The 23,964-nt window shown below is 41.8% G+C and overlaps 1 protein-coding gene across 5 annotated transcripts; it reads right to left on the bottom strand.

Moving 5' to 3' along the window:
• Positions 1-2,213: 2,213 nt before the first annotated feature.
• MEIOB (meiosis specific with OB-fold) lies at positions 2,214-16,485 on the bottom strand. Of its 5 annotated transcripts, none has more exons than XM_061349202.1 (14): positions 16,368-16,485; positions 15,089-15,164; positions 11,787-11,844; positions 10,197-10,328; positions 9,400-9,472; positions 8,070-8,265; positions 7,755-7,855; positions 6,090-6,142; positions 5,904-5,999; positions 5,440-5,541; positions 4,802-4,955; positions 4,248-4,431; positions 3,667-3,753; positions 2,214-2,706 (listed from the first exon to the last, which is right to left on the bottom strand). In XM_061349202.1, the coding sequence occupies exons 2-14, from the start codon at positions 15,155-15,157 to the stop codon at positions 2,578-2,580; spliced, it is 1,434 nt and encodes a 477-aa protein (XP_061205186.1). In that variant the 5' UTR covers positions 15,158-15,164; positions 16,368-16,485; the 3' UTR covers positions 2,214-2,577. The 5 variants fall into 5 exon arrangements, with proteins under 5 accessions (XP_061205186.1, XP_061205184.1, XP_061205185.1 ...); XM_061349200.1 differs by having other exon boundaries at positions 15,089-15,180; positions 16,368-16,446; XM_061349201.1 differs by having other exon boundaries at positions 15,089-15,170; positions 16,368-16,446.
• Positions 16,486-23,964: the final 7,479 nt, after the last annotated feature.

Raw genomic sequence — 23,964 nt, 5'->3', positions numbered from 1 at the left:
GTTAAGTGGTACCTTGGAATTGTCCATGGGGACAGTGGCCTCGGGAGGATGCTGGTCTGGACATCACTGTGTTCTCTTATGTTCTGCTGCTGCTTTGAGCCAGGCATTGCCTTAGAAGAAAAATTAACCCAGTAAAATCATGATGTAGCAGCTGAAGCTCACATGTACTGTGTAAAATCAAAGCTGTACCTGTAACAGTGGAAGAATCGGAACTTCAGAATTAATTTATCGTCTCGGGGTATTCTCGAAGAAAATGATTTTTGCTTTTTAGCTCGTTTTCATGATTCCTCCGTACATTTTTTAAACATACAGATTAAATGAGGATCACTTTCCGTCCCACTCCAAGGGTTGTAATGCAGCAGGAAGTGTGCCTGATGCTTGCCAGATTCATCCTTTTCTCCCCTAAACTGAGCTTTAAATACACTTCTAAAAGTAAAATAGCAAAAAATGAAGGCTAAATAAGTTCATTTGGAAAGATAACCAGTGAACTTGTCTTTACTTTAGCTGATTTAAATACACTTTTAATAAAAATCTAACCACAGCACTTGCTGTTCCTCACACGAGGCAGCAGTTGGAGTTTCTAATCATGCCCAGCTGTTTAAAAGCCACACTGTGTAACTTCCCGTTTCCAAACTCCAGCTGATGGAACGCTCCCCACCGCTGCATGTCAGTGAGTTCCCTTTCAACTCAAAGGAGTGACAGAGTTAGGTGGTAAAATATAATTAAATCCGTCCCCCCCAAACTTCAAAACTTACAATTTTGAAGGGTTGAACAGAACTGACTAATTGCAAACAAAACCAGATGTGTTATTTTAGGTACCAAACACCAAAGTTAAACACTTCCATGTCTTGGCAGGAGATCTTAGTAACCTCTACGAAAGTTCTGGTTTTAAAAGTGCATTTGGTGAGTCTTATAGAGAAAATTAGCCAAAAGACAGGCAGCATGGTCCAGGATGCTGCAAATCACCTGGGGAAAAGAAAGCAGAATGTTTTGAATAGGCGAAATAGACATCTTGCTGTCAACTTGCTTCTGGCTGCCTGCATGAACTGTGCCAGGCACCAGTCATGCAAACACACCAACAGTTCACTGTTTTGAGTCACATCAATGGCTTGAAGCACTTGCAGAAGTTCTTGGTGTGATGAGGCCCGAGTGCTGCTGACAGGATTCAGGTTTTGTCCAAAGGAAGCCTGAGGAACTGAAGCCAACTGAAACATTGAGTGGTTATATCCAAACAGCCCCAGCCCCTGGCTCACAGGACCCAAAACACCCCATGATTTAAGCCTGCCTCTGTCAGCAGTGGTCCCAGTTCATTGCGTCTCAATGAGCTGGGCCCAGCAAAGTCAGGCCAAGATAGCTGGGCTGAGCTGGGAGATGAAGCTGACTAACTCTGAACGGGGAAGGATTAAATTCACTTTCTATACAATTGCTGTTTCTTCACCTGTCAAACATTACTGGCTGTGGCAACAGCAGCATCATTTCCAGTTTGGTCCTTGGCATGGTGTATGGGCAGAGGAGCTGAGGTGGGATTACAATGATTAGAAACATTCCCTTCAGAATCTTAGCTATTATGGCTGGAAAATGTTGAAGCTGTTTATTGCTGCAACAGGAGGGATGCAGTGACCCAATGATGACACTGCTTTTTTTGTGCATTTCACCCCTTGTTCCCACTTCCATGAGCAGGGGGTGCAATCTTGGTGGATTGCTTTTCAGACTTACTGTTGCTGGAGTAGTTTTTTCTCTGACATGTTGCTTTAATGAGTAGTACTGCACTAGGGGTGGTCTGAGCATCTCTGGGCATTCCTGCCTAACAGATGCTTTGCAAGAGAAGGGCCAAGGTATCTTCCACTACTTGAAACAGACGAATTCTTGACAGAAGGTGAAGACTGGTGAATGTAGTAAATACACCAGCTGTAGGGAAAGCTAGAGACAGAAATAAGGTTAAAAATAGGAAAAAAAAACATGGAGAAAGGTAAAACATGGATACCTCTTTCTTCATGTTCATCTAAGAACAACTATCCTGTTGAAGGAGAGTCCTTTCTTCTCTGCTGCTTATAGTCTGAGCTTGATTCGTTGTTGGAGACCTCTGTAATTGATGACTGCTCTAATCAGACTTAGTCTGCCCTAAAGAAAAGCAGACTTGAAACATGAGGGCTAGTTCCAAGCCTCTGCAGTTGCCAGTTTGGACTCACCAACATGAACCACAAACCCAGGCAGTATTTGAAAGTGGGTCTTTATTTGCTGAACTAACACAGAAGTAGCATGTAAGTAGCAAGGCAGTTAAAAACACAGCACTCCAACAGACCTGTCTCCTACTATTTGTTGTTTCTGATTCTTTCAGAGATACTCTAACAGTAGAGGAAGCTTCCACCCCCCTTGCAAGGGGTTGAATTCAGTGGAAATAACTTTGCTTTAGCTGAGGCCCTAGTACACTTCTTAAAGTACAATCACCTGAAAAGGATCAACACAGAAGCCCACTTACAGGTATTAGTAATGCGTGTTCCTTCTACTTAGAAAATACAACAACAGCAATATTCTACCTCTAATAATACAGTGATGGAAGTCTTTTCCTGGCTGTTATTAATGGCGTAAACTCTTATTTCCAATCTCTTTCCTGAGCAAGGTTTGACTTGCCTCGATAGGGTCTGCCAGTTTGCATGAAAGAACATTTACTTTCATTCCAGTTCTCCAGCTGGGTGACACAGTAATCTGGAAAAATAAGAAAGGATCGTTGTTTTTACTGCTGGATAGCACTTGAAACATACTATCTTTAAATATCACACAGCATATTTCATTGACAGATTTGGTTATAAATATTTTATAGAAACATAGGATGGTTTGGGTTGGAAAGGACCTTAAGATCATCAGTTCCAACCCCCTGCCATGGGTAGAGACACCTCACACTGGTTGCTCCAAAGCCCCATCCAGCCTGGCCTGGAACACTGCCAAGGATGAAGCATTTACCACTTCTTTGGGCAACCTGTGCCAGTGCCTCACCAGTTCCAGTGCCAGCTGATTAGAGTTATCCTAGAACAGGCAGTTCTATGGAAAAAGACCCCAGTACAGCAATGCAGTTAAAAAAGTAAAGGACATTGCAAATAAGGACAGGTCTTTCAGCAGTTGCTCCAGGTGTGTGAATCTAATATCATTGCTGCTTTAAGGAGAATTGCAGATTTTAAACATACTTAATCACATTATTTCCAAAAATACGGGTAACTGAGCAGTGTACTTGGGTAACCCCACAAACAATTTGTTACATATATTGGCTGCACCTTATTCTTGCCAACTGATATGTTAACTTTATTTGTTATAAACCTGCAGCCATAGAAGTCAGTGACTGAGTAAAAATCATGTATAAAATCATGAGTAAAGATCATTACTGAGCATAAATCGTGTGTACTTTTGGAAAGCCAGCCCCTGAATCAGGACTGGCCAAGAGCAGTTTGTGTCTTCCCTAATTTGCCTGGAAGGGGCCTGGATACATCTGATCCTGCAGGGACTTCCTCTAATACTGGAAATATGACAAAGACTGTTTACTGGGAACGTTCAGAATACATGCAAAACCTAATCCTAATTTTTAAGAGTTCAGCAGAATCGACATGGCATTTGTCAGTACTAAATATACTGCTGGGAAACAGCCCCTGCTTTCAATTAACCTCAGATACTAACTTTAAAATAAATCTTGCTTCGTTCCAAAAGAAGTTGCCATTTCAATGCAGTCTTCTTGTCCTCTGCAAGAGCGAGGAATTCCTGGACCTGTTAACAACAGGACAGCACAGAACACCTCCTCAGCATACAATTAGAACAGCGCTCTGCAACAAAATGGTGATGAAAAGAACATCTTGCACATTTTTAGGCATTTCTAAGCTGTATTTTTTCTATTTAACATGGTGTTTGGTGTGATATATCTACCAAGAAAGTCAGATTAATCAGGATAAATTGCAGGGTATCTGAGAATCAAAGTTAGGGAATCCTAAATGTGTTCTCAGCAAAGTGTGAATTAATGAAAATGAAGTAGTATTCAGGGTGTTCACTCTTATATTTAACACATTTCTTCTTAGCAACTACTGACTTTAACTTCTGATTTGTTAAAAAGCCATGTGTGTGTGTGGGGGTGTATATTAATATATACATGCAGTTTTTAACCAGTACACACATATATACACAAAGAACATTTACATGCATCTGTAATTTTCATCCAGCTTCACAGCTCAGATCAAATCAGAACAACCTAATTCCTTTCCACTTACTGTGCATCCTAATGCTTCCTCAGCCACACAGTCAGACAGGTAACAAGAATAAAGAGTGCCTGTGTGATCTGTCACATCAATAGGTATCTCAAAGCTTGCAAAAATGGACTTTAGGTCTGAAGAGGTATCACTGCAGAAAGTGCATGTGTTTGACACTTCATTCACTATGAAACGACACGTTGAACTGAAACATAAGAAGATAATTAATACATATATTAAAGCATTTCATCCTTGGTTGAAATTGTTTTCTAGACTGAGATTTTCCCGAGACTTTTAATCTTTAAAGAAATTCTTCATCTTCTAAACTTTTAAGTCTGAGTCAAAATGGCCTCTTTTTCCTTCACTCCTCTAGGACCAGAAAGAGCAAGTCATTCATAAAGCCAACTCTTCCTTGCTACTTCTGGAAGTCTAGACAGCAGATATGCACATGGCATCCTCCAGAGAAGTTTAATTCCTTGTCTGGAACTGGACTAAAATACTGGTTTATCCAATTTAGATCAGGGGAGGATGGACAAGCACTTCTTATTACAGATTTAAATCAGGCAGTTGCTTACCATCTGTTGCGCACAACTTTAGATGCATTATCATCAATGTTCAGAGTAGAAATGTATCCATAAATAACTCCATAGATGGTTTCAAGTTTCACATCACTCTGTAAAGCTTTTTCCTTCAGCTGTTCCACAGTATAAACATCAACTATAGTCTCCACTAGAAGTTTAAAAGACATGTTAAGTGCATCTGAGAAAGAAACAATGCAGAAGAGCAACGACAGAAAAGGATCTTGAGGGAATAAAAAGGAAAGAATTTGACCTAAAGCATCAGAAAAGCCCCATTCTCCACTCCACCCCCCCCCCCCCCCTTTGAAGCAGGCTTATTGTTTAGGGACAAAAAGTAAAACAAAAGGGGACTAGAAATAGGAAAATATCTACTACTACATCTTTGTATCCCTCAAAATGAGTTTGACATAAACTTTCCATCTCCATTTTTTGTACTTATTGTTACAGACATCAACCCTGAAGATACAGAACTGATGATATAAGGAACACCCCCGGTAACAACAGTGCAAACTCTAAATATTCAGCCACCTCAGTTTTGTTTCTATGAGCACACAGAGCAAGAACCTGATGCTTCAGCTGCACTATGAAGCTACACTAGAGTTCAGTAAAATCAAAGTGTCTGGATCCATGCTTACAGTTAACAGAGTCTTTTGACTGCTGCATCACTTTGTCATACAAGCCTCCTGATTGTGCGCTCTCTTTTATGAAGCTGAAGAGAACATTTGCTTCTGCTGTTTCTTGAAAAATAATTTTTTTAAAGCTATTAGTATATGTAGAATGTAAAAATATCAACATAATTATATTTTACAGCTTTTTATGCTGGTAGCACCAACGCATGGTCCCTTGGAATGAGCCAAGAGATGCTTTTCTCTTTATTACTTTAATATGGAATATATGAAGGCTCCTTAGATAAAATAATAAACCAAATAAAATAAAAAGATAAAACAGTGGAAGCTAAAAGCATTGGTCACTACTTGGCAAGAAGCAGGGAGCTTTCTTAAGCAAGCACGCAAGAAAAATCAGGCCTCAAATCAATTTATCCTTGCATTCTAGCCTGAAATGATTACTAATAGCAAAGCAATACTGCCCCAGCACTTACCTGGATTAGTTGTAATGATGGTTTTTGATATCACAGTTGCAGTCATACAGTTCCTAAATTTGTCAAAATTTATCTTCACATCTGATGCAAATATCACTGTGCACAAAAACCCCACGAAAATGTTATTGTAAAATAAGTATCATGTGAAGAACTACAGTAAAAACCACAAAAGCCAGACTATTTCACCTGTTTCTCGTGGGATCCAACTCTGTGCAAGCTGGATGGATTCATTATCCCAACTACATGAAAAAAAAAGTTAATGCATGAAAACAGTTTTGAAACAGCACTGAAACTGTTAAGTATTTAACCACTAAGTAATACAGTTATAACTGAATTGATCAAAGGGGATACAACTGCCTTGTTACATGGACACACAAATGAAATGCCAGGTGTAGCCACAGGTATCTAGTCTGCAGCCAGCCAGGATGCTTTATGTATAGTCTAACACAGCCCCTATTTTATTCTGTGCCAAACAGGATAAAGGGTTATTAGATTGTTCAAAATCATTAAATACAGAATAAACCTGGAAAAATACTGTATTTCAGAGTTTGGACAACAGTAATTTCTAACTAAACAAATCACAGTTAAAATAACTGCTTATCAGCTGAGCCTCTTCTGTGAGTACAAGCCGATTGCTCCCATCACTGGGCCAGATGTTCAGCCAGCTTTCCAGCACTGGAATCCTTGTAGCTGTGGATGATGAGACTCGAGTGAGGTCAGTGGTATCCCTCAAGAATGATAATTTGATGGTTAGGCCCCTTGATGAAATCTCATTCAATTTCTCATGAGTCTGGATGACAAGAACACTGCCAAATCACAGTTCTGTTCTGGTGGGTTTTTTCTTAACCCTTGGAAAAGGTTTTAAGATATTTGCTTTTCATTTAACATCGCTCAGCCACCTCTTCAGTGACAGCCTCTGAGATCTCCTCAGTACAGTGCTGTTGCTCAAGGATTTCCTGAATCTCTGACTCTACAGAGGACTCCACGAGTGTGCAAAGGACATAGCTGAGTGCAACCACAGTAACCGCAGCTTGTCTCTGCTTCTGAGCACTCCTGAGGTGTACAGCTCTGTATCACCACATACCAGCATAGAAACAAGACTGTTGGAGGTGCTGCTGCAAGTTAACATCAGTGGGAGCTCAAGGGCAAGCAAACTTCACACCATAGATGCTTATGTGTGTTTGTGTGTATACATTAACTATGTTAAGCATTACATGGACTGATAATAGTTTCTGACTCAGCCACAGAGCACAATGCTATCTTGTTACTTCTACCTAGGAAGCAAAGGTCATTTTCACCAACAAACAGCAAACCCACTGCAATTGAGTGCCCACATACCCTTGCACAGAGATAAGCCATATGTTTATTGAACAAACAATGGGCAAAATGCAAATATTCCTGTGTAAACAAGTCACTATGTACATGGATAAGTGGTATAGACATAGCCATGTTTGTAAATGCAATACAGTGTGACAGTATGGCCAAAGTAGCATCAAAATGTTTTTTGTGTTATTTTAAACACTTAAAAACTCTTCCAACCTCTTTCTATTCCACTTGTTCATTCTGCTTGGCTTCAAAAATGAAGCATATTCCTCCTTCCCCCCCTAGTTTATGGAAGATGTGTTGCCTTTGCAGCTGGTTTTAAATGCCATTGCCTGAATTGGTTCAAAGTTCCACATTAAAAAATGTAACTATATCTCTTTTTTGAGCCTCTGTTCAGTGTACATCAGAGTTCCCACCCAAATAACCATACATTTAACAGTGTGGTAGCAGTATGTATTATAGTTAATTTCTTTACCTACTTTTGCATTATTTTGTGTATTTCAATGAATTGAAAGAAAACCATTTTACCAGACTATTGGAAAAGACATCTCTGTTTCATCATACAGCTTTACTTCACACCTCTGACCTTTCCTTTTGTCTGAAGTAATGAAATACTTTGGCTCCCCAACCTTTAAGAAGAAAGGGAAATAGTCACTTTTTCCTCTAGCAAGTGTTTGGGAGAATGAAAGTGATTAACTGAGAAAATAGAAGAGTTTAAAAAGGGGGGGGGGGGTGGCGGGAGGGGGGAGTTAAAACCCTGTAGACCACAAAAAAACCCAAACCAAACAGTAAGTTACCTATGGTACAGTAGAGAAACATGATTCTTGTGGCTCTTGAACTTACTGACATGACAGCTGCAAGCAGATTAAGGATCCTTCCATCAAGGCTCTGTCCATTTGCAATGATATCACCCAGTGAATAATAATCCTGAGGGTCCTTGACAGGCAGATGCAGCAGAGAAAGCAGTTTGGTGTCCATTTCATAACAGGAAAACGTTCTGACGACTGAGTGGTTTTCACTGAGGATTAGTTTGTAGCAACTAGATAGTATACACAAAACGAAGCACACGGATAAACATTTCACTCACCAGGATATCAACAGTGTAAAATGTTCATTCAGTTCACATGAGGAAATAACTGCTGGTTTATTCATCTAGTGTTTTCCTTAAAGATGAGGAAAAGTTGGAATTAATTTGCTCTAAAATAAAACTATATACTTTTCTCTAACGAAAACTTATTTTCATGTACTTTATACACAGAACTGAAAAGCCAGTGTGAATTGCTAGCAATGGACAATATATATTTCAAACCTTTCAGCCTTTATCAACCACTAAAAATAAAATCAGTTCTGAAATGTCTGTAATCCAGGTAATGAGAGGTTTTGGCATCGTGACATAGCTACAGTCAGACTGGATTTGGTAAGGTGCTTTCAAAAGTAATAGCTCCACGACCTCAGGAATATTTATGACACGCTGTTAGCCAGCAGAAATAAGATACAGTTGATGTCTTCAGTATAAATATATTTTACAAATGCTTATGAAATCTATAGATTTAAGAGGAGCACTTTCCCTCAGTAAAATTTCTCTCTCTCATTTGTTCTTCTTTCTGCTTAGCCAGAAACTGAGTGTATCTTCTACAGCTACACATTTGCTACAATGCTTAGAGATGGTCAATAAACCGGGACATAAAACTTCTTATTTTTATGTACATGTATACAATATTCTTATGCCTGCCATATGATTACAAATATTAGAAAATGACCAATTAGGAAATAAACACTAGTTAAAGAGGAGGTCTATTAGCCTGTATCTTAGCCATATAAATGGAACTAAACCATATCTAAATTATGACTTAAAATATTCATTTCATATACTGCTTCAAACGGTCCAGATTTTACAGAACACACTGAAAGGCAACATACATACGTCAATTTCAGTTTTAATAGGCTTTACCCAAAGAATTAAATTTACTCTAGTTACACAGAGCATTATTACTTTAAGATCATATACTGAGAAATATATTCTCCTTTGAGATATTTGACCATAGATGGTTGAATACAAGGAGTAATGTACAGCTACATAGCACAACTAACCCCAAATCCTTGGCTGGTATCTAAAGCAAGTATTAACTTAGATCTTTCTGGAAAGAACTACCAGTCTGTGCTTTAAATTTACCTAGGAGTTACAGGGTTGAATTTCTCTTCTCTTTCTGCTTCCTTCGACTGAATTAAAGGATTTTCAATTGTAACTAAAATAAAACATTGATAAGTGATGTTATAAAACTGAACGTAGATACATATAAAGAGAGATGTTTTTAAGAATGGCTGTTTTTGAGGTTGATAATGGAAAAGGTACATGCAATAACTGCTGCCAAATGTTTTCATACTGAAAACTGTATCTGTCCAGACAGCCGACATTATAGCCAGACTCCCACAGGAGTCCTCGAGACACCAAATGGAAACAAACCAACACCAAGTTTTCATGTGTGTACTCAAGTATTTTATCCAAACACTCTGAACTAACAACCATGGGCAGCAAGGTCTTTCTATTAACAAAAGCACATACTATAAATGTATATGATTCTTGTTGTGTTTGTATGAACAATCATAGTCACATCCAAAACTAAATGAAGACAAATAGAACACCAAACTACTTTAGAGAGTTCATTTTTCATCATTTATAAGAACCAAATATAAGAACTTAGATCATTAGGTAGGTTCTGGGTGGCTGCATTCAGTGGTTTGTGTCTGGTCTTTTTGTTGACATATTTACTGATTTTGAATTTAAATCCTTGAAATCTTATTCCTTTCCTCTTTATACGTAACATAACTGAACAATTTGCTTCCAATTAGAATGTTTTCTGAGTCCTCAGAGAAAAATAGAGCAAAACCACAAACTCATATAACACTGATGTACTCGAAAAAAATACCCAAAACACATTCAAAAGAAACCATTAAGAATAAACAACTTACCACAGTCACCAACTCTGAAGCTTTCTGAAAGGGATTTAATGTACTCTTCTCTGCCCCAAGAATTTACATTTATGAAGTAAGTTGGTGAATCACGAATAGTAAAACTGAAGGTGTATCTTTCAGACCCAATGTCTGCAAAAATAAACAGCACTGTTACAGTTCATTAGCACAGCTTGATTGATTTCAATCTGGAATATATGGCTATAACCTGCTATTCGGAGGTTTTCCTGAGTTTTGTCATGATTTTACAGCCCGCATTCTGGAGAGTCCCACTAGAGGTCAGCAGACTGTTCAGTAAACACACTGGTGTTCATGAATGGGGTTGTACTACTCGTGCTAGGGTTGTACCTGCACGATCCCATCCGTGCAGACATTCATTTAATTTGGGGCAGCACCACATAAACTTACAGATCCAATGACGAGAAATAAAGAGCATCCAGTCCATTCAAGGCAAACGCAGAACCAGGACTAATGCATGAAACAACACTATGAACCAGTGTATGCAGTAGCCCAAATTTTGCAGCAGGTAGGCTGCCCTGATATGGCTGTGCCCACATCTTGAGATATTTGTACTCTAAGGCCACCACAATAACATAGAAAACCACCACGATGGCATACCAGGCTGCAGATCCCAGGCAGCATTGCTGTCCAGGGGTTTAACAGAATAAAGCAAAGTGTTTCCAGCTCTATGGGAAGTTCAGGGTTAAGAGGGTCTCAGTCTCTTTTCTCTTCCAGCTTCCCATGGATCATACAGCATTATGCAATATGTTATTTTAAATTATCAATGAAAACTGTATAGTGATCCACAGAGTAAGCATAATTTGATGGCAGTCCCATGGAGGCACAAATACGAATACACTTTTCACACTATGTAGAAGTGTCCCATGGTGACTTGCTTCTAATTCACCCCTAGGACAGCTCTGCATGTTGCCAAGGAGCCCTTCACATAGGGCTGGAACGGCTCTCTAGGACTGGAGATGCTTCCTAACAGTGTCTATATGAACCCTGAGCTGTAGATATGTCGCTTCAGTTTCCAGCTAATGCTGGGTTAACAATGTATTATTCACATTTTTTCTTTAGGAGCATAAAATAAGATGAAGCTGGCACTACTCAGACCAGAAATTACTTGTTTCACTCCTCAAAACATCTCCTTAAAACATTTCTGTTTTAAGAAAGAATGAACACAAAGGGCCCAGATCAATTCTGGCACTACTCAGACCAGAAATTACTTGTTTCACTCCTCAAAACATCTCCTTAAAACATTTCTGTTTTAAGAAAGAATGAACACAGAGGGCCCAGATCAATTCTGGCACTATTTCTATCAGTGGGTCCATATCAGCACGATCTTTTCAGACCCTGAAACACTTCCATAATGGAGTTTTTCCAAGCAAAGTCTAATTGATAAGGTTTAGCCAAACTGATGCTGCTCTTTCATCTTGGTTTCCAAACACACACATTTCTTTTGTGCATTTTTACTCTATCCATTTTACACTAAGAAGTCTGTTTATCATTTAAATGTTGATTTTAGTCATAGATGCCAAATTGTACTGTATAAGAAAATGAAGTAAAACCAGTTAAAAGGGACTGTACTTTTTCTGTCTGGAAAGCCTCTGACATCTGTTTTCCCAATAACCACACCGATTACATTCTGAAAAATAAAAAGATTATAGAATACAAGTATTAAACACAGATGTATATGAAGAATTAGATTTCGTGGACTTGTACTCTACTGATGATAATAAACATGTTTCTGACTAGTAATCATGTTAATCTATTTATTCCACAATGCCATATGAACTAAGACCTAAAACACAAACATACAATTTTCCCTGAATAAAAAAAAGAGTGACTAATAAAAATATTAAAAGAAATACATCTGGTTCTGGTTGTAAAGACAATGGGAGGACAAAAGTTCACTCCAAACATTCACTATTTTGGCTGTTCTACAGCAATCTCTCCTCAGGTAGGCAGCAATCATGTTGTTTCATGCTCTCTGCACAGGTCTCAGATCTCCTTAAATGCACCATGAAAAGTCTGGACAGGATTTATTTTGCAGTTAAGCATCCAAGGTTTCCCCTGCTGTCAGCACTGAGATCCACACGCGCACATCCACAGGGAGGGCTATTTATCCTGTCCTCAGCTAAGCAACATTAATTTCTACAGGTGCCTCTTTCCTGCTGCCTGTCTCTCATAACCAACTACAAAGGGAGTGTAGGAAATAAACTTTTTGGATGATCCAAAGTAAAATCAATCTTATTCTGCTTTGCTAAACCTGTATTTGTTATGCAAAAGTGGCCCAGTCTCAATTGTCAAACAAAACTACTAGCAGCTGAGGGAGAAAGATATATTTATATCTTATTTATATAGCTTATATTTATAGCTAATATATAGCTGTGTGATGGTGGGGTTTCTAATCAAAAAGAAGTAGAAGAGTATTGCAGTGCTAGGTTGGGATTTAAGAGGTAAGCAGTGAAAGCTGGTACGGAAGCAAGGCCAGACTGACACTGCAGTACTGCAGAAGTCCTTCCAAACACGACTTCCTCATCGCAGCAAGGGAAGGGGCAGAGTAACTGTTTAATAACCCACACGAGCTGGATTTTGCCCTGTTCACAGAGCCATGCAGCCTGCTGACTGTGACAATAGTGATGTGTGCTCAGAAATGAGATCCTACGTTCCCAATTTACTTTGAATCACTAGATGGAGCAAGGTAACTGTCTTATCCTATAGTGATGAGAATGAACAGTGTTGACATCCTAGTTCTTCCAAGTCCTTTTAACAGAATACTTTCTATCTGAAAACAACATGCAGTGATTTAGATTAGGATTTGATTTTTCTCTTCTTGGTTCTGTTTCCTAAAAATAAAATTCAATTGGATCAGAGTGCAACACACCCTGTACTGCCAGTCAAAAAAGCTGACATTTAGAATGACTTTTCACATGAATTAAGCTGCTGGAAATCTGTAGTTTCCAAAGGAGGTCTCCCCTCTCCCTGCTGCAAATTTGTTCACCTCCCTCTCATATTAGCACTCAGCCTACCCAGCAAGCTGCGAGAAGGAAGTGATCTGGCTGGAAACTATTTTTTTTTGGGGGGGGAGGGTGGTGGTGAGGAGAAAGAGGGTAGAAAAAACTTGCAGAGATCATTTCCTTGATCAGCTTATTGTGCAACTACACAAGCACCAGTTGCACTGCTGGAGGAGGAGCGGAACTGCCTGCAGGAGGAAGCAGGCCAGCCTGCCTTTTTTGGCAGGGCATTGCTTAAGGTTGTTCAACCGGATCATGAGACTACAGCATTAACACACTGAAAGTTTCTGGGGCTTTGATCCATTTCGCTGTTAAAAAATAAACTGCAAGGGAAAAGAACTATATTTTGATTCTGTGAATGATGTGTGCTCAGCTGCTTTAACGTCCTGAACACACACAGACCTTTCAACCAGGAGATGCTAGTGAATTGCTTTTTATAAAACTACTTTAGTCTATGGTTCTATGATTCCATATGTTGCTAATTGCAATACTCAAGATGAGTTTTCTTTGTAAAATAAATGCTTTTAACCGAATTAGAGGATCACTCGATTTGAGAGTAACTGGGAATGACAGATTAAACGAGCTTTGCAGGAGACCAGGAGTTTATAAAAAGTTGGAAAGAGCATACAGTACCGCTCTGAGGGAATATAAACCTCCTTCTTCTAGTTCATCCCTTTTCCGTGATTTCTCTTTCAGTTGTTTAAAATATATGAGGGGAAAAGGGATATATTCTGCCCCTCTCAAATACAAAGCTTTGGGAATAGAAAAAGTTGGTTTTGCTCTTTTCACAAGCATCAGGACTTCCACAGGGCAGCTACTTTAAGCTGCACAGGGAGACAGGGCTGTAACTCCACACTACAGCTCGTGGGGTATCCATGGGGATCTGCTGCCTCTGTTTAGCTCTCCAGGCTCCAGCTCCCAGCAGCACTGAATGCTCAGAAGACACTTTATTGCTATTGGGCTGCACAGTGATGGTGGGATATACTGCAACAGAGAATATTGCAGCCTTCTCCTTCCTGTATTAAAACATCATCTTGGAGAGAAGAGAATGAAAAATTCCACTCCTCAGACTTCCTGGGTTTTATTCAATCATCTAAAACCCCAAAAGAATAATAGTGAGTTTTAAAGCACACTTCTTGTTCAGCTCCCACTCCAGTGATGATAGTCATCACTCACATCAAGACAACAACAATAAAGTAATCATATTTAAACATCTGTATGAATTTGCTAAGCATAAAGCTTTGCTGTTTGTTAAGTTTACTTTTTAGTTCGTCTTATTCTCCTGCCCTCCTACGAGCAAAATTCTTAGCTCCTTGTAAGCTGAGTACAAAACCTGCTTTTTGTTCTAAAGGGACAGCAGAAGTGATCCTCTCCGACATGCAACTGTGAGATTGTTATCCAGGTAAAATGCCATACCATTCAACAAGAGTTTTGTTTGAATGATCCAGGACTATGTTATTTAGCTCAGAGGGATTGAGAACACAAGTAAAGACTGCAGGACTTGGGTTCATAGCCTGTTGTGAAAGACTATTGTGGGTTATGGATGTATTGTGACTACATAATGCTGACTCTGTACATGACTTTACTAATTCAGCATCCATTTAAAACATTACAAAGAAGCCTCTGATACTTTCAGACATTGAATTGTCCAGTCAATATCTATAGTTGTGGCATCCACATACTATGGACAACAGCAGCATCAATTTTCATTTTGCTGGTTTATCCACAAAGAAGGTAAGGTACTTTATATCTAACAATTACACTAATGCTGTTAGTATCTAAATATACATCAATTACATAATTTTGCAGTAATATAATACAGTCATATACAATTTCATTTGGGAACAAAAGTACTATGTCTATGAGACTTACAGGACGAGCAAGACTTGGATGCAGATCTGAAAGTGCGACAAAGTCCTGTGTTGAACTAGAATAAGCCATTCTTGATCTGTAACTTGAGAAAACTGATTTAGATATTTTAAAAACCCAAACAAATCACTTAAAACCATTCATAGGGAGAATAACAAGTCATTTTTTAACACAAATGTTTTGACCTAAATAGCATCTGTTTCCAATAAAAAGACTTTCCAGCCATCTGAAGCAGACAATTCTTTATAGCTTGTGTTTGGCAAGGTAAGTTATGAATTTGACTGTAACTGCTCTACCTGTGCTTCTCAAATAAAGGTCTGTAATTGTGATTTATTTATTTGCCATTAAATGACTCCATTAGCACCAGCCTCTGAAAAATATTTACCCTCCTTCTGTCTGGGAAATCCAGCTGAATTTAATGAGGCAGTTCATATATAAAAGGCCATTTACATGGGAGGAAAGAAAAGTGTTGGGTTGCAGACCACCTTAATTGAGGTTTTGGGCTTAATATTAAACTACTTGAAAACGGGAGTTCTTTCTTTCCTCAAAGCAGAAAAGTTTTGAATTTATTAAAATAAACTGGTAAAAATAGGTTATTTTTCAAGCTGCCAACATAGCATTCCTGTGAGTTACTGCACACTCAGGTCTTCTCTATGGATGCCCAAGTCAGGCCATGGGTGCTTTGTTAACCCATCTGAATACCTCTTATTAGTTCATGGATACCCCCAGAGACATTATTGATATTTAACAAATAGCTGTCAGATTCTAGTTTTCTGTGAGAGGATCCATCGAGTTGTCCAAATTTTAATATGAGAGAAGTGATATTGTCCAGAAGAGCCCTGTTCAAGCTTTATAACCAAGGTCCTGAATGGCTTTTACAGTCTTTATACCTTGCGTGAGAATGGTTAAACCTAGCAGCAGTGTTGTACAGAAATTGGCAATCTGCACATTAAAAGAGGCAAGCATTTATCTGAGAAGTGGCTTCTAAAAGAGCATTTCAAACTAAACTCAGAGAAAGATAGCCCAAATTTGCCTTATAGTGAGGTCCTCAAGCGTGTTCCCATCCTGTTATATGGAATAGGTCCCCTCAAGTATCCCTTCAAGGCATATTAATATTCTGCCCTCAGAAGAAGTTAAATACAGTTAAATGGCACACCTCACACCACAGTTAGAGAACACAGCACTGGTAACATGTGTAACCAAGGGAGATTAAGAGGTATCTTAGGGTTTCAAGCAGCCCTGACAGGGGAGGCTGCAATGAGCAGTCGCAGCCATTCCTTACCTCAGAGGCAGGGATGAGCGCCTGAGGGAGAAAAAGGACTTTTATCTCACCACCACCCAGGAACAGACCTTCAAGGAGAAAGAACGTGCCAGTCACAATAAACACAAGTAGTATAATAAATAAAAGTACAAGTAGCATATTAAATACAAGTAGGAAGCCTTCGGCACCATCACCCCACCCCAAGCTGGTGCCTGACGCCAGACAAGCTTGCACCCCCCAAAGCCAGGTTTCAAGGGATTCCTCTTGCATGGTGCCATCACCACCATCCTGGCTTTCCCTGCCCGAGCAGCACATGGTGGCCATCCCACACAGGCAGTGATGGTGCCAGGAAGGTGCCCTTACCACAAAGGGGACCGGGGAGGAGCACAGCCGAGGTGGGAAGGGAGCGCCCTGAGAGGAAGGCGTGAGGTAAAGGGAGACAAAATGGCGGCGCGTGCGTTTGGCGGGAAAATGCCTTCACGCCCTCCCGCAGCACGTGACCTGCCTTCATGGACCAGCTCTGCCATGAGGGGCAGTGGATCAGAGGATGGCCACCAAAAAACCCCCCATTCACCATAAACTGCATGAATACCTCAGCAATGGTGCCGGGCACAGAGGGGACAGCCTGGAGCATCCCTTCTGTGTCAGGTCTGAGAGCACCCAGAGCTTGGGTTCGCTTCCTTTGCGAGCCCTCTGCTCTGTGGGGCTTTACTTCAGTGCCCATCCCGCTTGGGGCAGCAGCTTCATCCTGAGGTTTTCAATGCGGGATGTTGATGTGAGCCACCCAATTGCACCTGTGGTTGCTGTCCTAACCAACGTCTGTATTTTCTTGGAGTGTTACTTGAATGAGACCCTGGAAGACTTCCTCCTCCCCAAATGCATGCAGCAGGGTCACAAGTGGGTCTCAAGTCGCCTCAGCTTGAAGCCACCAAAGCACCAACCCATGAGTCTAAAGTGATCATAAACCCCAAACCACACCAAAACCAAACCAAATCTCAGAGAGCTTTGGAGGAACCATCCCCTAAATCTTTTTTTTGTGGTAGCTCCCAAAGAGGGAAAAAAGAAATCACAACCTGTGTCTTCTACATGAATTAAAATGGATGGTGTAAGATATTATTTGTATTGATTGGTACACGGCACTCCCAGCTTCTCAGACTGGAGCGAGCCGTTTTGTCCCTTTATATTGCATATGAAATGATTTTCCTTTATAAAAATCGATGCTCTTCACTTCTGTGTCATAAAAAACTCTTACTCCTGGTGAGCAATGCGATGGCCTCAAGGTCAGGGCTATCGAAAGCTTCTGTGCAGGCTGACAAACCCTCGGTGTTGACTGTGTCTTCCAGGATCTTTCATTTCTCCAATTAAACAGCTGAAAGTGGACACCACCTGGGCTCTCGTATTTATTGTGCCACTAAAGCCCGTGGTAATTGCACCGTGCCGATGACAAACGGCATGCCAGAGAGCCGACAGCCCGGCTGGGTGGGTGCTTAGGTCACCTTTTAGACAGTGCGAGCCATGGATCTAACTGGGGTCCGTAGGTTTGAAGCATCCGGTGAGCAGAATCGGGGGTTTTCTTTGTTAGTTCTGTTGTTTTAATTATGTTAATGGTTTAATTTGTTAATGATTTAATTAAATTAATGAACAAGCAGAAGATGATGAGTGTGATGGGATCCTAATTGGATAAGAAGGAAAAGTTGTACACGGCCTGAAAAACACTGGCAAGGGTACAGGTTTCATTCTTGCCTCCATGACTGTGAGGTAAACCAGGGTAAATTGAAACCGAAATGAGATCTGCAGCTCTCCATTGCCACCGAGGGTGAGAAAAGCAAGATCACGGCCCATGGGCTCGCAGGCACTGAGCCTGTCTACTATCCCAGCAAGGATTTGGTGGCACATAAGCACTCACTTAAATGGAGCCTTGCTGAACCAAGCTAGCATCTTGTGCCCAGCATGGTCACCACCTTCATTAGGCTTTGTCCAGGGTGAGCTGCTTTTCACACAGAGACACAAAGGGCAGGTGAAACCCAAGCTGCAGTGTCCCCAGCGCGGGGCTGCAGGCTTTGTTTCATTTCAAAGCCACCAGAACAAGGATGCTTTGTGGTTTTGTTCCACTCCATTTTCAATGCGCCTACACTGGGGGAAAAGAAGCTGCTTTTTACTTTCCCATGATAGCTTCTGGTAGGAAGATGTTATCGGGGCCATCATGAAGGGCTGCTCCAATCTGGCCAGAGACACAAAGGCATTGGATGCAAGACCAGAGTTCTTTCCCTAGGAGATGTGATTAGATGCTGAATTTCTAACTTGCAGGTACTGAGGCAAGAACTCATTTGATTGACATACCTGTCTCACAGGGATGCTGTGAATTCTGCCCTTCACATGGCATGTGGCACAATGGGGAACAGCCATTTGGACTCCTGTAAGTTACTGTAAGCAAATGACATCTTTTTTGGTGCTTATAATAAACAAATGTCTAATCTGAATGTATCCTGCTGATTTACAATGGCAACTGATTCTCCACGTTAGGAATTCTTAATACAAACACTGAAGAGAGCCTGCAAAAACAAGTTACTCAACTTGTACCCAGCTTTACTCAAGCTTTCCTCCTCAGCTGACCTCAAAGTGATCTGTAAAGGGAATCAGCATTGTTATCTCCCTTTGACAACTGGAAAAACAGAGGCAAGAGGAAGACCAGCAGCAGTTTCCTGAGGGCTGTGCACCACGCAAGGACCTGCTCCCCTCTCCATTGCCTGCACCAGCTCCTGTGGAATGGCAACAGTATTAATTCAGTGTTTTCCTCATCTAGTGCTTGAATCCTGAAAGGTCTGAGTGATTTTAACTCTGCAGCACTTGAGCAGCACTTAGCATTCAGCCAGATTCTGTGTGCGATTAAGCAGAGGCTTCCCCATCCATGCCTGCAAATTGCACGGTCCCTGCTAATTAGGCCCTTCATGAATGGATTTATTTAAATCACACTCACTGGCATGGTCAAGGAGTGCAAATGCCATTTGGTAATTCACTTAGCAATTTGGTACGTGAGGATCAGGATCGTCTGCATGCAGAGGAAGCGAGTCCCCATCCAGCAGTAGCAGGGACACTTCAGAAATCATCTTCAATAGGATCTTCAGAGCTAGAGCAACATAAAAATATTTGCTCTGTGAGGTTTATGCTGCTCAAAGCATTTACTGAGTGCTCATTGAATATTTATACTTTCTTAGAACCTAAAGAATCTGTAAAATGAAAAGGGCAGACCTGTAATTTTAGGTAATTGGCCTGACTGAATCCACTAAAAGCAGCAAATTATTAAAGGTATTCACTGTTCAGTGGCTTTGGTTGATACCTGAACTGGCTGAGACTCAGGAGTGCTGATGGAGTAGTGATAGATGGATCTTTAGAAGAAGCAATGCAGGTGCTCATGCAGCTGGCAGGTGCTCAGGGATATCTCACTTCTTCCTATACCTCCCTCATCCTGGTCCCCAACACTGGAGTCATCCCAGTGCTGTTTCAGTGGGATTGCCTCGCTCTGAGCAGCACCACAACCTCCTACAACAGATGAAAATGCAGCAACCCAGAGTTACTTTTAAAGGAACGTGAGCCCTGGCTGGTTCCTGCCTTATCTCTGTTAATTCTGGCTTCTTTGGTGCAGGAAAGGTGCCAAGACCTGAAGCTGGTGCGTCCATGCAGCAGCAGCATGAGCAGACAGCTCAGACACTGAACATGTGCGTGAGGAAACAGGACCATGGGTGGGAATGCCAGCAGCTCTCTTTTGCATGAGGAAAACCCTATTGCTGGCAAAGAGGGGAAAAAGGCTTTCTTTAAGGTGTAAATCTGTGGGGGACATGCAAGTGCTGCTCTTCCCAGCTGTCCAGGAAGGATAGTGTTTTAAAACAACAGCTGCTCTCAAGACAACAAAGTGTCCCTGTTCTCTCTGATGAATTCACATGAAACTGCTTAAAACCAGACTCAGCCATCCCCACGGGCAGGGTGAACAGCATCTGCAGGGCCCAAATGCAGTAAGCATGGCATTTGCAGTGGTCCGTGCTGGGGGAAGGCAGTGTTCTTACTCTCCAAGGCAGGGTCTGGGTGCCCATTCATCAGCAAGCTCAATTCTTAACGATTTCAACACTAGTTAATCCCTTCTGCAACATTTGCTCAGTGGTGGAGCAAAAAGATCATACAGGGAAGCAATGAGAAAGGAAAGGAAGCCACAGCATCAACCTGTGCACTGAAATCAGGTCACGTCAAGCACCATCACAGAATCTGAGCACAAAACAAACACCACAATTGAAATCTGCGACCTTCTGGTTAATCACTAAGTAGCTGGTATATTTGAGCTAATAGCAAATAAACATATCCCTGATCTAATCCTCCTGTGTCTTTTTAATAGCAAAAAGTCAGAATAAGATGCCTACGTAGGAATTCACTGCTTGAAACCACTGACACAAGTCTGTTCAGTTCAGTTTGTCCACACAGTGATACTCTACCTTGCTTTGCTTGAAGATCAGGCTTTGATCACCCAAGATTTTAAAGCCTGAAGCTACAGACATACAAAGTGCTTCTTTTTGGAGTCTCCAAGCTTACAGCTATGGAGAGTAACTCCTCCCGCACACAGTTCCAGCATAATTGAAGTGAGGTCAGTGAAATTGGATTTTCATCACTTTCGTCAAGACCAGAATTCCCTCCTCCCTCACTCAGCAAACAAATGAGGAGTATTTTCCAACAAAACATCAGGAACTGAAAAATACAACAATTAAAAATAGTCCCAGTGACAGCTCCCTGACACTGGGGAAAGAGCACTTTGGAAGGGAAAAACAAGGCATTTAGCAGCGGTTGGCTGCCAGTCAAACATTTCCAGCTATTCAAATCAATAAAACCCCAAAACCAAATGCTTTATATCTGGATTTCAGTTTGTGACACATGATACTGAACAATACCAATTGGGACGCATGGGATGAGTGCCTTCCAGAGACAAAAATGGGGAAAACCCTTCCATTCTTCAGTTGTCCCACTTTCCAACAGAGCCTAAAACTCAATCCCTGCATAAGCAGTTCCTAAGCAGGAAAACCTAATACATACTGATACTTGAAGGGGCCTACAAGAAACCTGGAGAGGGGCTTTGGACAGGGGCCTGTAGGGACAGGCCAAGGGGAATGGCTGGAACCTGCCCTCTGGACAGACTGAGCTGAGCTCTTAGGCAGAAGCTCTTCCCTGTGAGGGTGCTGAGGCGCTGGCACAGGGTGCCCAGAGAAGCTGTGGCTGCCCCATCCCTGGCAGTGCTCAAGGCCAGGTTGGACACAGGGGCTTGGAGTAACCTGGTCTAGAGGAAATTGTCCCTGCTTTAAGATGATCTTTAAGGTCCTTTCCAACCCAAACCATTCTAGGGTTTCATGAGTCTGTGAAACCTTGGGACATAATTCTCCTAGACACATGGGGAGGGCTGTAGAAGAAAACTGGGATCTCAGAGTAAACAGGATTTCTCCCTCACCACAGAATTCAGTGAACAGAGCACCACTGCAATCCCAACCACCCATCCAAGCTAAACTTTCCAGTCAAAACACACCTTTGATCTCATGGCTGAGAGCTTGGCCCTGACGCGGCAGTGGCAAACCTCCCATTGCCTCGGAGAGCCAGGACCACATCCAGCCCCTTCCTTAGGTAATCATGTGTCAACATTTCCTGTGTACGCCTGGCTGCCTGTCCCCCAGCTGCTTAGAAAATGCCTGCACACCAACACTGACATGTTAAGCTTTTAGCCATTAGAAACCCCCCAACTTCCCTCCAAAGCCTTTCCAGAGTGCAAAGGTACGAGACCTGATTAGAACAGGACAGTATCAAGACATTTTCCCTGAAGAAAATGAACGCTAGAGGTCAATCTAGCAACTTGTCCCGGAAATATATATCCCTGGAATCAAATATTACAGACTTCTGCTGTGTACTGTGCACCTCTCTAACTACATCCAGATTCACTGGCTTGGCAACGCACTTCGTATCTAACAAGAGTTCCTTCTATTCTTTTGAATTTGTTCTTGTCTCGCTGTACATGAGTATTTCCTCTTGTGGAGCTCGCCCGGGTGATGGCTGTCCCACTTCACACAGCTCACTAATGTCCTTAACTACCCATTTCTGAAACGAAAGGGGAAATTGGCACTTGCGTGTGGAGTCAATACTGGAGGCCAAATGTGTCCCTGATGTAACTCCGCTGCAGCCGGTTGAGTTAGATTAAAGATGAGTGCAGAAACAGAGGAGCAGGCATCGCCACGCAGATGAAAGCCCAGCTTGCTCAGGATCTCCTGGCTCATGGATAAATCCAGGGTTTCAAAGAGGCAGCAGGGAGCCAGCGAAGAACCAGGCTGGGATGTGAGTGATGGGTTTGTGACTTGCAGCCTTGAAGTCTAATTCCCTTCCAAAGTGTCTCCAACTAATAGCAAAGGGGATGACTTCATTACCTGTGCCTCAGGCTTTCTTCATCTCATCTTCTGAGCTCACATTCTGAAGGAGCTTGTGGCTACAAACTCCCACCAGCTATTTATGCTTAACACAAAAATGGGTTTGATTGATTTTTTTCTTTATCATTAAATACCCAATTATGCAATTTCAGTAAATTTCTTCCTTCCTCTTCACTGCTCTTAATAACACAAATAAGATGTAGCCCTGCCAGCCTGTCTCAGCCTCCCCACTGCACCCTTCTTTAGCACATCCCCTGCTCCCCTTTTATAAGGCTCCTGTCTCAGCCAGACTCAATGGATACACAGAAAGAGCACAGGCTTTGCTGACATAGGGGCTGCTTCCACTGGGAAAGCCAAGGGAGATTCAGGGCACAAAAGTCAATTCAGATGAAAGCCCAGATCCAGCAAGGAGTGTGTTTAAACACAACATTTCTCCTAGGGAGTCACCGGGATGGCTCGTGTGCTTCGCACTGAGCACATATGTGAGTGCTTTGCTGAACCCGGGCCAAAATGCAGTTGTTCTTTATGAATGCGGGCCAGATCCTGTAACACCGAGTAACGCCGATGAGTAACATTTATTCACACAAGTGGTCTCTGCGGAGGAGGGCTGCCAAGTCCTGGCCCTCTATGATTTTGTCTTTAGCAAGCAGCCAGAGCAGAGCTCCATATGGCAACGCCGACTCCTCACTCAGCAGCTTGCCTGCTGCCAGCTCCTCGGTGGAAATGGCCCAGCGAGGCAGAAATGTTCCAGCACAACCTTTGGGTTACAATTACCTTTAAAAAGCTGCCACATAAAGACCTTAAAATTCTTCCAGGGAGTTTCTTCCTGCTGCAGCTGTCTGTATGACCATGGCAATCGTGACTGCAGCCAGCAATGCTCTCCCAGGGCAGCTGCTTTCCAAAGCCATTCCCAGGCAAAGGTGTCTCCCAAGGCATAACCATCCTTAGTGCTTGGCACATCCCATGACTGCCATAGAGGTGATGTGCTAAGGGGAAAAGCCTCTTATGCTCCTCTTCAGGCAACCTGAAGCTTAAGCTTGTGCAGGGTCACATCCCTGATAGCCCTTCCTGGTTAATGCACACGCAAGAGGTTTAGGAGGGGTATGAGAGTAGTTTGGCACAGAGATGGATGCTTTGTGCCACCATGCAGTTGTTGTGCATTAACACCCTTGCTT

Source organism: Neopsephotus bourkii, unplaced genomic scaffold (assembly GCF_033783945.1).
Source record: "Neopsephotus bourkii isolate Nb327-2 ecotype Australia unplaced genomic scaffold, CSIRO-AGI_Nbou_v1 NB_384, whole genome shotgun sequence".
Lineage (NCBI taxonomy): Eukaryota > Metazoa > Chordata > Aves > Psittaciformes > Psittacidae > Neopsephotus > Neopsephotus bourkii.
Note: the sequence above shows the minus strand (reverse complement) of the source record. Positions and strands in the feature narration are given on the sequence as shown.

What these genes read in the sequence shown, in the direction of transcription:
- MEIOB (XM_061349202.1), bottom strand. Translation starts at nt 15,157, where the DNA reads ATGGCTTATTCTAGTTCAACACAGGACTTTGTCGCACTTTCAGATCTG. An exon ending in TGCTTGCAGCTGTCATGTCA is followed by an intron (nt 7,856 to 8,069) that starts GTAAGTTCAAGA and finishes TTCTTCTTAAAG; the next exon opens with GTTGGGGAGCCAAAGTATTT. An exon ending in TTGGATCCCACGAGAAACAG is followed by an intron (nt 6,000 to 6,089) that starts GTGAAATAGTCT and finishes TTTTGTGCACAG; the next exon opens with TGATATTTGCATCAGATGTG.